Source organism: Muscardinus avellanarius (assembly GCF_963383645.1).
Source record: "Muscardinus avellanarius genome assembly, chromosome: 11".
NCBI classification, from domain to species: domain Eukaryota; kingdom Metazoa; phylum Chordata; class Mammalia; order Rodentia; family Gliridae; genus Muscardinus; species Muscardinus avellanarius.
In genome coordinates this window covers 103,497,849-103,510,646 of record NC_137797.1, presented here as the reverse complement: position 1 = coordinate 103,510,646, position 12,798 = coordinate 103,497,849, and the positions used below count along the sequence as shown (strand labels likewise).

The following is a 12,798-nucleotide window of genomic DNA, read 5'->3' as shown; positions in this document are numbered from 1 at the left end:
CCTCTGTAATCCCAGTATGTGGGAGGCTGAGACAGGAGGATCTCAGGTTTGAGGACAGCCTCAGCAAGTAGCTAGACTCTTAGCAACCTAGCGAAACCCTGTTTCAATACAAAAAATAAAAGGCCTGGGGGTGTATCTTGGAGGTAGAATGCCCCGGGGTTTAATCCTAAGTACTCCCCATCCCCAACAAAAAAGAGTAGTGACGACTTGGGAGATGTCTTGGAGAGTGAGAGAAGATATTTTAAGATAGGAGAAACAGTGTTGTTGGTACTGCGCAGGCACTCGGCAGGGGCAGGGCGTCAGAACCTGCGGGGAGGATGAGCAGGGACAGAAGAGGGCGCAGGGAAAGGGAAATGCGTGGGGCGGCAGGTGGGGGAGTGAGTGGCCAGGGCGCCCAGCGTGAACTAACGTGGGCGCAGAGCCGCGAGCGCTCCGGCTCAGCCTCGCCACAGGAGAGAAGTGACAGGGAAGGAACCGAGGGCGAGAGCAACCGAGCGGTCGCCAGCGATGGACTGCGGAGCTCCCGCTGGGCGGGGGCGGAGGGAAGTGGGTCGGAGGTCAGCCTGCAGGTGTGGGTTCCAGGAGCCCCCATGAGCGGCCTGCGGGATGGAGATCAGGAAGGTGAGGCCCGGTGGAGAGCCCGGCGAGACCTGGGCGGGCGGGCGGGCAGCCGCGAGGGGTAAGAGCTGCAGAGCCCAGGCCGACGGGTATGTGAAGGCCAGAGAAGGGTCAGCTTGCAGCAGAAAGCAAGTGTTGGCCGACTTAGTACAAAAGGGAGCTGCGTAGTTGCTGGCGTAAGATGACTGCTCTACGGGGTTTAAAGATTATGATTAATTATGGGCAGAGGAAAGGCTCAGTTATGTTTCTTTTATACAACATGCTGAAACAAAACTGAATTATATACTCTTTTACTAAGCAGGCACTGGCATCCATCCATCAGTAAAGATGACTTATTGCTTAAGTAGACTCACTCGTCATCATTGCACTTCAATGTTTTCACTACTAGAAATGTTAAGAAATCCTGTCAACTGGGCGTGGTGGCGCACACTTGGAATCCCAGAGCTTGGGAGGCTGAGACAGGATCTAGGTTCGCAGCCAGCCTCGGCAGCCTGGGAGGCCCTCTGCGACTCAGTGAGACCCGGTTTCAAAATAAAGAACAAAACAGGGCTGGAGGGGGAGCTTAGAAGAAAAGTGCACCCGCGTTCAACTCTCCAGAGCCTTAGGTTAGGGGACGCGCTGGCCGCACTGCGGTTCTGGCGGTTCTCGGAGGGCGTGCTTGCCGCCGGAGTGGTGTGTAAATTACTACACAGCGATGGAGTACGAGTGGGAGAAGAGGGCTGCCGCATGACCTAGAGAATGTTTTGGAAGGATTCAGGACAGGCACGTAGCTTTTTTTCTTCTGCTAAACTAGGCACCTATAAAACATTTATAGTGGTTGTCCGAGGCTCCGGTACTGATGCTGTCTCACCAGTTCTTATTCTTCCTAAAAAATAAAAAAAAAAAGGGAACTAAGTGGTACCTGCATTCGGGTGTAATTTGCTTAAGAACCCAAGTCAGCTAACTTAGAAAAGAAAAAGTCCTGTATGAGAAAGTACTGAGTTATCCGGGCACAGTGGCTCACTCCTGGAATCACAGTACTTGAGGAGCTAAAACAGGAGGATTACAGGCTCGAGGCCAGCCCCGGCAATTTAGACCCTTGGGGTGTTCAATCTCCAGGACCAAACAAAAAAAAGTAGTGAATTAATGTATGTTTGTTTTAAATTAAAATAATGTTCCAGGTATATATGTATTACTATTAGTGACTCCCTCCTTTAGCATACTTTTCCTCTGATGCAGTTACTATCAGTCCAAATGAAAAGGCACTTCATTGTGGAATTTGTTTTAAATGTTGGTGTGTTAGGATTTTTGCTTTTTTGTTTTAAAAGTTAGCCTTGTATTTATCAAATCCCATCTTTTGTGTGTGTGTGGGGGGGGTACTGGGGTTTCTGGAAACCCTACTACCTCCGGGTTGCACTCCCAGACCTATTTTTATTTTTATATTTTTATTTGGAAACGGTCTCTTAAACCAGCAAGTCTGGCTTCAAACCTGCTGCGCGATCCTCCTGTCCCCGCCTCCCCAGCGCGGGGATTACAGGTGTGCGCCACCACGCCCGGCCTCAAATCCCATCTTCTTCCAAAAGAATTTCAGGGAGCAGCTGGATCACCAGCTCCCCAGCAGGTAGCAGAGTGGCACAGCAGATGCATCTTTTAAGTATCTTTTAAGCTAAAACTTTTATTAATTATATTTGCCAGGCATGGTGGCACACACCTGTAATCCCAGTACTTGGGAGGTGGAAACAGGAGAATCACAGGTTCAAGAACAGCCTCAGCAACATAGTGAGACTCAAAAATCTACTGAGACCTCGTTTTAAAATAAAAAGGGCTAGCCTGGCATGGTGGAGCACTCTTGTAATCCCAGCATTAGGGAGCCTGAGACTGGAGGATTGTGGTTCGCGGATAGCCTCAGATACCTAGACCCAGTTTCAAAATAAAGAATAAAAAATAGGGCAGGGGGTGTCGCTCGGAGGTCGAATGTCCCTGGGTTCCATCCCCAGACCCGCAAAAAAAATAAAGGGCTGAGTATTTAGCTCCGAGGTAAAGTGCCCCTGCATTCAATTTCTAGCACCAAATATGATACTAATAATAATTGTTAAATTATATTTGCCATTGAAATTTTTTTATCATTTTACATTTGAAATATTTTGATAGTGGATTATTTCTTTTCTTTTGCCATTTTTAATAAGCTGGGGCTCAAACCCAGGGGTGTTCTACTTCTGATCTATACCCTCAGCCCATTTTAGTTTTTTGAAACCAGGTCTCGTTAAGCTGCTGAAGCTGGCCTTGATGTATTCAATTGCTTTATTTTAGTAACTGGCAACTGGAAGCCAGGTGAGATGGCTTACCAATATTATTACCTGTAATACCAATACTCGGGAGGCTAAGACTCTAAGCATCCCAGTAAGAACAGTTTCAAAATTAAAATTTTTTAAAAGGGGCTAGAAGAATAGCTTGGAGGTGGGTTGCCCCTGGGTTCATTTCCCAGTACCCGCCCCCGTGCGCGGGAGAATTTCTTTTGGTGGTAGAGATCGCATTGTGAGCTTGGATTAGTGATGTTTCTTAGGCTGGAACTGCCTCTTATGTCTCCCGTCTTGTTGCTGTTTTTACGTGTGCATTGTAATTCTATATCATAAGTTTAGAGTGGCGGGGCACCAGCCCTCCCTGAGTGTCCCAGCTCGCCTTCCCACGCACGGTACCGAGATGGGCCCTGGCAGCTGTGTGCGTGAGCGTCCTCAGCCCCCGCAGCCCCTTTGGCTACCCGGCTTCTCCCGGCTCCCACGAGTGCGGGAGCATCCGCCCCTCACGGCGTGTGGCTGCTTTATCCCCCTTGGTATATTCTGTATTCCATTTTTCTGCAGATGACGTAATTTTGTTCTTTATGGCTGAGTGAGACTCCATTGCGTGTATATCCCGTATTTTATAATCTGTTCATTTGTTGATGGATACCGAGGCTGGCTCCGTAATTTGACTACTTTGAGCCGTGTTGCCATAAACGTATGCGTGTATTACTACAATGCTCCGGTTTCAGTCCCTTTGGACTGACCCGCAGGAGAGGTGCAGCCGGGCCGTTCCCAGACCTCTGCGGAACGTCCACACTGATCTCCAAAGCGGCTGCAACTTGTAATCCCATCCCAGTGCAGAAGGGCGTCCCCACCTCCTCGCCAGCTTGTACTCTTGCTTGTAGTTTGTTTCGTAATACTAAGGATTGAACGCGGGAGCATTCTACCTCTGTTCTTCACCCGTAGCCCTATTTAATTTTAATTTTAATTTGAAACAGGTCTCGCTAGGTTGAGGGTCTTGCTAAGTTGCTGATGCGTACAGAGGTATAAAGGTTCTGGTCAATGCAGTGGACGGCCAGCCTGGCAGAGTGTAATGGGGCCTCGCCTAGGCTCTGCATGGCCGGAGAAGCCCACCTCCTTCCACAGCTGGCTCTTGACACCGCCATCTCAGAAGTGAGAAAGGGCTGTCTGCAGTCTATATTCTGTGTCTATAAAATTCATTGTGCAAAATATGTTACATACAGAGATTAGGGAACTGGCATGTTTCAGGAAGGTAAAAGAAAATTAGCGCCTGTCTTTCAGGGAGCTAGAAGGAGTTGTAGAAATAGTATCATTCCAAAAAAGGAAGCTCTGACCAAGGTTGCTTAGGAGATTCCGAGAGGCGTCCCTGGGTGAGCAGCCGCAGTGGGCTGTACAGCTTGCCCGTAACTGCAGGTGGGACGTCAGACGAGCATCCGTATTGAGTGCAGCGAGCCAGCTCGTTCTCACAGAAGAGCAGGCGAGAACTGGCCCAGCCTCTCAGTCAGTGACAACATACTACCAGTCGTCAGCTGGCATGGGTAGGAAGGTGCTCGTGGGTACAGTTCAAGTGGGAGGGGCGCGTAGGACTAGGCTTCTACGCACAGACGGTGGTCTGTACGTGTGGTGTCGGGGAAGCGAGAGTAATTGAGTGGGTACGCTGGGCGTGGTGTGCACACCTGCAACCGCTGTAGACAGGATCACAGGTTTGAGGACAGCCTTGGCAATGTAGTGGGACTCAGAAACCAAGCAAGACCCTGTTTCAAAACAAAAACAAAAAGGGTTGAAGGTGTAGCCCAGAGGTAGAACGCCCCTGGGTTCATTCCTCAGAGCCACCCCTCCCCCCAAAATGAATAAAGTACTTAGCCTGTGTGCAGTTAGGAGATTCTCGAGCTGGGCTGGTGGGGCACAGCTCACCTCTGCTGCTCAGAAGGCTGAGGCTGTGGCAATTAACGTGGAGGCCCCATGGCTCCCGCGGTGGGCTCGCTGAGGACAGAGGGAAGTGAGAACCAGGAGGCTCTGGCACCATTTTGACGGGGGCTGCAAGGAAGAGAAAGTAGCTTAGCTGGCTGGACAGGTGTCATCTGTAAGCCCTTTTAGGGTGACAGAGGGGATGCGAGAGAGAGCAGAGGAGGGAGCAAGGTAATGTGTTTTGTGATTGGCATTTTGAATTCAAAGGGCCGCGGGTCGTTAGAAATTTAAGAAGAGATGCACACTCACACCCAGCAGCATGGGGCAGGTAGTAAAAGCTGTGGAAACGGATGCGGCCCCAGAGGCCTAGAGTAGAGCGCCTCGGACTCAGGCTGGAGAGTAACCAGCACCATCAGTGTGGTTATGTGCGCACATACGCTGAAGGATAGCCGGGCATTGTGGGTCTTCTCTTCTGCTTTCTCTAGCAGTGGAGAGTAAAGACTTGAACTTTTTAATCATTTTAAGTTTCACTGATATGATTATTTCAAGGAAACAACTTTTATTGTAACATTAACGTTTGAAAGTGATCATGCTGGACGTGGCGGTACACACCTGTAATCCTAGTACATCAGAGGCTGAGAAAGGCAGATTGCAGGCTCGGTCAGCAACTTAGCAAGACACTGTTTTAAAACAAAAATATATTAAACGGGCTGGGGTTGTGGCTCGAATATGGAACAGCCCTGGGTTCAGGGCCAGGCCCGCGTGCATACGGCCCTGCGGTCACGTTACATGCTCTCTCCCCACAGGAGCTAATGCAGCAGAACGGGATTGGCTACGTGCTCAATGCCAGCAACACCTGCCCGAAGCCCGACTTCATCCCCGAGTCCCATTTCCTGCGAGTGCCCGTCAATGACAGCTTCTGTGAGAAGATCTTGCCCTGGCTGGACGAGTCTGTGGATTTCATTGGTGAGTGGCTCCAGCCGGCCCTTGGGCCTCAGGGTCATGACCTCATGCACAGCCATGGCGACATGGCTCCTCCCTCCTGTTAGTCTTTAGAGGAAAGCCTGGCCCAGATTTCAAAAGTTGGAAGCAGCACGTGACACGTGCCGCTAGGGCACGGGCCTTGTGATCCGTCGGCCAGCCTTTAACAGTACCAAGGCCAAGCCTCACAGCCAGGGTCTATGAGTACGTGCTGCCGGCACTGAAAGTTAGCTAAACATTTAGAGGTACGTCCTTCACCACTCCACGCCCATGCCTTTCAAGTCCTATAAAACACTGGGAAAGCCCGGTGCGGAGGCTCATCCCAGGTTCAAGGACAGCCTCAGCAACTTAGCAATACCCTGCTTCAAAATAAAAAGGGCTAGGGTACAGCTCAGAGCTAGAATACCCTTGGGCTCACTCACCAGTCCCCAAAAACAACAAAAAACAAACCCACCACTCTGGAAGAGAGCGATGTTCCCAGCCGTGTGCCCCCCCCCCCAGAGGAAAGTCCCATCCTGTGGAGAAAGCAAGGCCAGGGCACGCGTTTCTTTTGACTGTCACAAGCTGCCTGAGCCTTGACCGTGTGCCAGTCGTGTCAGGTAGCCGGGGCCTCGTGAGCCTCCCTCACACCGCTGGCCCTGTGACGCGGGAGGCACCGAGGGCGTAGGCTTCGGGCCGAACTGCATCTGAGCCCTGCTGCCCAGTTACTTACGGGGTGGGAGGTACGTAAACCCTACGCACGCTGAACCTCGCAAAGTAGCTGGCTCTTTAGGAATGAGGTCTGTATGTTTCCCAGGCTGGTGTCACGCTCACGGCTTCAAGTGATCGATCCTCCTGTCTCGGCCTCCCAAGTGCCACCTCGCCCAGCTCCCCACTTAATTTATAATTACTCATTTTCACCAGATCTTCCTCATCTGTGATCCTTTCAGCCTCAATTCTACCCGAGTTTCTGGTGCCCACACGTTGCCAGTCTCGCCACCACTGTCCTCCTGGTGTTCCTTCCTCAGGAGCCTGCAGAGGCACCTTGATTTCCTACACAGACTTGTACGTTGGCCTGACATTCCCAAGACCCTGCAGAGCAGCGTGCGTGCTGGGTGGGCTCCTGGCGCGTGTGTCCCTTCTCGCACCAGGCCTGTGCCCACCACAGCCGTGGCTTGAAGGCGCAGTGTAGCACTTGGTTTTGCCAAGACCCGTGCTAACAGAGCCCACTGCAGTGGAAGCACTTCTAACTTGATTTGTAAAAATACACCATCAAAAGAGGTGTGGCTTTAGAAACAATGTAAGCACAAGGAAGAAAATGTGAAAAGCAGAAAAGGAAACCTGTAATCTCAATGCTGTAACACAGATGTTATTGTCATTATTTTATAAACATTGCTTTTTAAAATATGCACCATTCTACCATGATGAGCTGCATAGGCCCTGTCCACCATTTAGTCCTTTCCAGGGATATAAGAAGACCCGTCTAGTCATCATGGCTTAATTTTTGAGATTATTAAAAAATGATGACAGTATTGTCAATGCTTAAAAAAAAAAATGCTTAAACTGAGCCGGGCATGGTGGCACATGCTTGTAATCCAAAACTGCTGGGATGGTGGCACACACCTGTAATCCCAGTACTTGGAAGGTTGAGACAGGAGGATCACAGGTTCATGGCCAGCCTCAGCTACTTGGGCCCTGTTTCAAAATAAAGAATAAAAATAGGTCTAGGGGTACAGAGGTAGAATGCCCCTGGGTTCAATCCCCAGGACCACACACACACAAAAAAGCCTGTTTCAAATACAGATTGGGATCAAAAGACGCACATATTCATACCACAGTAAAACGGGGAAGATACAAGGGCCACTTAATGGGCAATACAGTAACTAGGAACTAAATGAGAATTAGTGTTGAGCTCAGCGGCTCAGGCAGGCAAGCACTGGGCAGCCTGGGGAGGAGCTGTGCAGAGAGAAGGCGCCTCGCTCCGCGTCCAGAGCGGCTGGCTCGCACAGCACCCGGCTGCTTTAGGCCTGCGCCGTGCTCCATTCTTGCTGCTGTGTTCGGGTTCCCTATCGACACGGGAAGCTGCTTGCTGATTTCTCTGCTCCCCACGCTCCTGGCTTGTTTTGCACGTGATGAACCATCCTACACCCTACAGCCGCGAGTAGGTAGGTCGTAGGAGTGTGCCGCTGCATCCGGCGAATTTCACCATTTTAAAAGTAGCTGGGGCCAGGCATGGCGCACGCTTGGAATCCCAGTATGTGGGAGGGAGGCTGAGACAGGAGGCTCTCAGGTTCAGTTAGCCTCAGCAACTTAGTGAGGCGAGGCCCTGTTTCCAAATAAAGAATAAAATAGGTCTAGGGGTACAGCCCAGAGGTAGAAGGCCCCTGGGCTCAATCCCCAATACCAATAAAAGTAGCAGGGGTGCGGGTCAGTGGAGGGCGTGAGCTGAGGCTGCTTGAGCCCTCGTACACTGCCACGGTGCCGTGTCACTGAGGCTTGGTCCCCTTCGCCGCCCTCCTTGACATGGCGACATGCGGTGGTCACAGGAGCACACGCATGCTAGCTTTATCCTAGCTGTCAAGGTTGGGTGGTTCCTATACATTTCTTTATTTCTGAAACTTTCTACACTAAGTAGGACCATGTAATGTAGGTATTATACCCAGGAAAATGTATCCAAATAATCACGTAAATAATACATGGTAAAAAGCACTGATAAGAGCCAAGCACGGTGAACCAGCACAGGCCGCTCACTGGCACCTTGGGGCCTGAGCTCCATCCAGTACCAGCCGTGAGGGAACTCGCTTCCCCGCCTGGAGTATCGAGGGTGAAGGGAACTGGAACAGGTGAGATTTGCTTTGACGTTTTCAGATGAAGACCTTCAGTAAAGGGAAAAAGAACTTCACTGCTGGACAGAATTATTACCTCTTGGATTTGCCTCTTGCAGAGAAAGCAAAAGCCTCCAACGGCTGCGTCCTCGTGCACTGTCTGGCCGGCATCTCGCGCTCCGCCACCATCGCCATCGCCTACATCATGAAGAGGATGGATATGTCTCTGGACGAGGCCTACAGGTGAGCACGGGTGTCCGGGGCGTCTGCAGCGACTTGGCGTTCAGTAGTCCTTCAGCCCTAGTGCGTCACGAGTCATCCACCCCCTCCTTTCTGAGTCTACGGAGCAGATCCAGGCAGGGTTCTGTCCTCTGAAATGAGTTTACTCCTTCCCGTGTACAGAAGTCTCCTGTTCTCCTTTATTGTTGAGGGAAAAGCTGCAGCACAGTACTTAACACAGCACCTCCTCGCCGCCACCGCCTCGCTGAGGGTAACGCCTCGGGGCGGGCCTCTCCCTGAGCTGCGGAGTGTCGCAGGGTGGCTGAGGAGTCGGGTCCCCTTACACCGTGTTGGGTACAGGTGGTCAGTTTGCATGAGAAGTTGGCCTAGTCATGTTGAACACAAAAAGGAGGAACTCAGAATCGGATATTTTCCACCTGCTACCCGCTGGTTTTGGTAATTAAGATGTGAAATGTCTTGAAGTGACCATGGGGATTTTACAAGGGGGTAATGTTGGAGAGTTAGTTTTTTACAGTATTGGGGATTGAACCCAGGAACATTGTACTCGGAGCTATAACCCCAGCCCTGTTTTTTTTTTTTTGTTTTGTTTTTGGTGGTACTGGGGTTCCTGGAAACCCTTCTACCTCCGGGCTACACTCCCAGACCTATTTTTTATATTTTTATTTGGAAACAGGGTCTCCTAAGCCAGCGCACGCGGCTGGCTTCGAACCTGCGCGATCCTCCTGTCTCTGCCTTCCAAGCACGGGGATTACAAGCGTGTGCCACCACGCCACGCCCCCAGCCCTGTTTTTAATTATTTTGAACAGGGTCCCACTAAGTGGCAGAGGGCCTCAGTTACCAGCTGAGGCTGGCTGTGCACCTGCGAGGGGCGCCACCCCACCGGCTGCGTGCTTGCCGGAGGCACCGGGGTGTCAGGTTCTCCACACGGCAGCCCTCTGTCCTCTCTACCTGCTGCTCCCCCCACCCTGTAGGCCAGTTCTCTTCCCAAGTATTTGGGAAGGCCTAGTCACTCCCCATCCTATGGATCGACTTAATATCCTTAAATAGCGTAAATTCGGGGTGTTTGCTTTTTCCTCTCCTCATAGATTTGTAAAAGAAAAAAGGCCTACCATATCTCCCAACTTCAATTTTCTGGGCCAACTCCTGGACTATGAGAAGAGGATTAAGAGCCAGACGGGCGCCTTGGGGCCCAAGAGCAAGCTCAAGCTGCTGCCCCTGGAGAAGCCCGGCGAGGCCGCCCCCGCTACCTCAGAGGCTGCCGGCCGGCCCCCGTGCGCCCCCAGCCCGCAGCCGGCCCCTCCAGAGGATGGCCCGCTGGTGCAGGCGCTCGGGGGGCTGCACCTGCCCTGCGACCGGCTGGAAGACAGCGGCAAGCTCAAGCGCTCCTTCTCCCTGGACATCAAATCGGTCTCGTACTCCGCCAGCGTGGCCGCGTCCCTCCACGGCTTCTCCGCGTCAGAAGACACCTTGGAATACTACAAGCCCTCCTCCGCCCTGGACGGTGCCAGCAAGCCGTGCCAGTTCTCCCCGGTGCAGGAGGTGTCGGAGCAGACTCCAGAGGCCAGCCCCGATAAGGAGGAGGTCCAAGTGCCGAAGAAGCCCCAGGCCGCCAGGCCCACCGACAGCCCCGGCAAGCGGCTGCACTCGGGCAGAGCTGGCGGCGGCACTGCCACCCACAGGTCCCTCTTGTCACCACTGCACCGCAGCGGGAGCGTGGAGGACAATTGCCACACCAACTTCCTCCTGGGCCTTTCCACCAGCCAGCAGCACCTCGCCAAGTCTGCGGCGGGGCTGGGCCTCAAGGGCTGGCACTCAGACATCCTGGCCCCCCAGGCCTCCGCCCCCGCCCTGGCCAACAGCTGGTACTTTGCTACAGAGTCCTCTCACTTCTACTCTGCCTCAGCCATCTACGGGGGCAGCGCCAGCTACTCTGCCTACAGCTGCAGCCAGCTGCCCACCTGCGGCGACGCCGCGTACTCCGTGCGCAGGCGGCAGAAGCCGAGTGACCGCGCGGACTCACGGCGGAGCTGGCACGAGGAGAGCCCCTTTGAGAAGCAGTTCAAGCGCAGGAGCTGCCAGATGGAGCTTGGAGAGAGCATCGTGTCGGAGAGCAGGTCGCGGGAGGAGCTGGGGAAGGTGGGCAGCCAGTCCAGCTTCTCCGGCAGCATGGAGGTCATCGAGGTCTCCTGAGGACAAAGACACGTGTTGCTTCTATGGATGACATTCTTCTTGTTCACAAAAAATAGTCCCTGTAAATCTGAAGTATATATATATGTACATACATATATATTTTTGGAAAATGGAGCTATGGTGTAAAGGCAAAAGATGGGTCAACACGACTGGTCTCCACATGTGCATCTGAGAGATCAGCCAATACGTCTCAACCACAGTGGAAGGGCAGGTGCCAGAACTCCCCAACCAGAGAAGGCAATTTACAGTATGCGAATTGCACATCTCCTTGTTCCTATAGAAGCCAGCTTATTTGGGGTCAGGACAGAATTCTGTTTTCCCAGTGTGCTACAAAACGATTCCAAACACTCACACCCATCTTTGTCCAGTCCCTTCCACCGTGCGCCTTAGCACCAGGCCTGAGCCAGCCTGTGGGTCGCTGGGCGGCCCTCTAGGGACAGACCCTAATGGTCAGTCTGAGAAACGATCCTATCCAAAGGTGAGGCAGAACTCGGGCTCGCCTGACAGCCGAGGGCCACGAGCATCGTTCCGCTGGACAGACCATTAGGGGCCTCGCCCAGATCCACTTCAAAACAAACCCAGTACCTCAGACAGTCGGCTTTCACCACTCCCGTTACAGCCGCCCTCCAGGCTTCGTGAGCAGGTAGCAGCCGCGCTCCGGACCAGTGCCGCCCCGGGCTGGATGGAGTGGCCCCCTGCTCCCCTCAGCTCCGTTAAGAGAAGGGAAACCACCTAGGATTCGATGTAGCCAGGAACCTGGCAGCTGCTGCGTAAGCCAAGGGAGGCTAGCCAGGCGCCTCTTCAGAGCAGATTGCCAATCCCTGAGGATGAACTTGGTCTCAAGCCAAGTGGGCGTCACGGGCTGGTAGCAGAGGCACCTTCCAGCTAGCATTCAGCCTGGGCTGATGTTTCCCTCCTGCTTCACAGCACGGGTACAGGTAAAGATGTCAGCAAGGCAGAATATAGAGCAAACTCCCTAGAGAGCAAATACACAAGATTCAGGAAATAAAAGGTGCTGAGGGGACATGGGAGCCTAACTCCTGCCGCTGGCCTGCGGGGAGGGTGGTACTGCATTTCCTTAGACTCTGAAATTTGCTGAGAGAGGCTCTAGGAAGCAGGAATATACTGAATTAAACTGTGGGCAGGCCGGAGGCTATTGAGTTTTGTGGAGTTGTGACTAGAGTGGGAAGCCACAGCCAGGCTATTTTCAAAGGCCGGTCCCCGCGTGTTTTTGGTAGGTTTATCAAAATGGAGTCAGACCCGGGTGGTTTCTCAGGCCCGGACCCACAATCACCGTGTGAACCGAGCCTGGCAGCTGAGAGCGGGAGTGACGGGGCGAGTGCCAGTGCCGGGCGCGCGCCCCGCGCCCAGCCCCCACGCCCTCTTCTGAAGCCTTAATTCACATCGGCAGCTCTGGTGATGGCGGGGACAGGTGTTGCCGTTGTTCTTTCCTTTACTGTCAGTGTAGCTAGTTGCTGACTCGTATCTCAGGTTTTTCTATGTGTGAGCAATGATGTCCTTCGACCTGGGTGTGACCTGGTGGCCTGCGGTGGCTAACCCAGCGGTGACAGGGCACATCGCAGGCTTGTCACAAGTGCCCGCGTCACACGCGTAACTGGATGTGCACAACGCGCTGCACCAGGGCCCCACGCAGAGGGAAGTGGACGGCGGGGCCTACCTACCGAGCAGCTCTGCGCAGCGATCTGAGTTCGTTGTTTTATATACTTTTAAATCTTATGTAATCGTCAAGGTTTCACATGGTCACTTTTGATGTGTTG

General features: G+C 52.8%; 1 protein-coding gene across 2 annotated transcripts in view; it reads left to right on the top strand.

The window, feature by feature from the left end:
• The window catches only part of DUSP16 (dual specificity phosphatase 16), a gene marked incomplete at both ends in the record, with an annotated part of 35,596 nt that extends 24,576 nt beyond the window's left edge, over positions 1-11,020 (top strand). Inside the window, 3 exons of one of the 2 annotated variants that reach the window (XM_080706606.1) lie at positions 5,612-5,771; positions 8,710-8,833; positions 10,819-11,020. In XM_080706606.1, the coding sequence (XP_080562732.1) occupies positions 5,612-5,771; positions 8,710-8,833; positions 10,819-11,020 (486 nt within the window). Of the gene's footprint in view, positions 1-5,611; positions 5,772-8,709; positions 8,834-9,915 lie in introns of both variants that reach the window. The other variant, XM_080706605.1, reaches the window with a different exon arrangement.
• Positions 11,021-12,798: the final 1,778 nt, after the last annotated feature.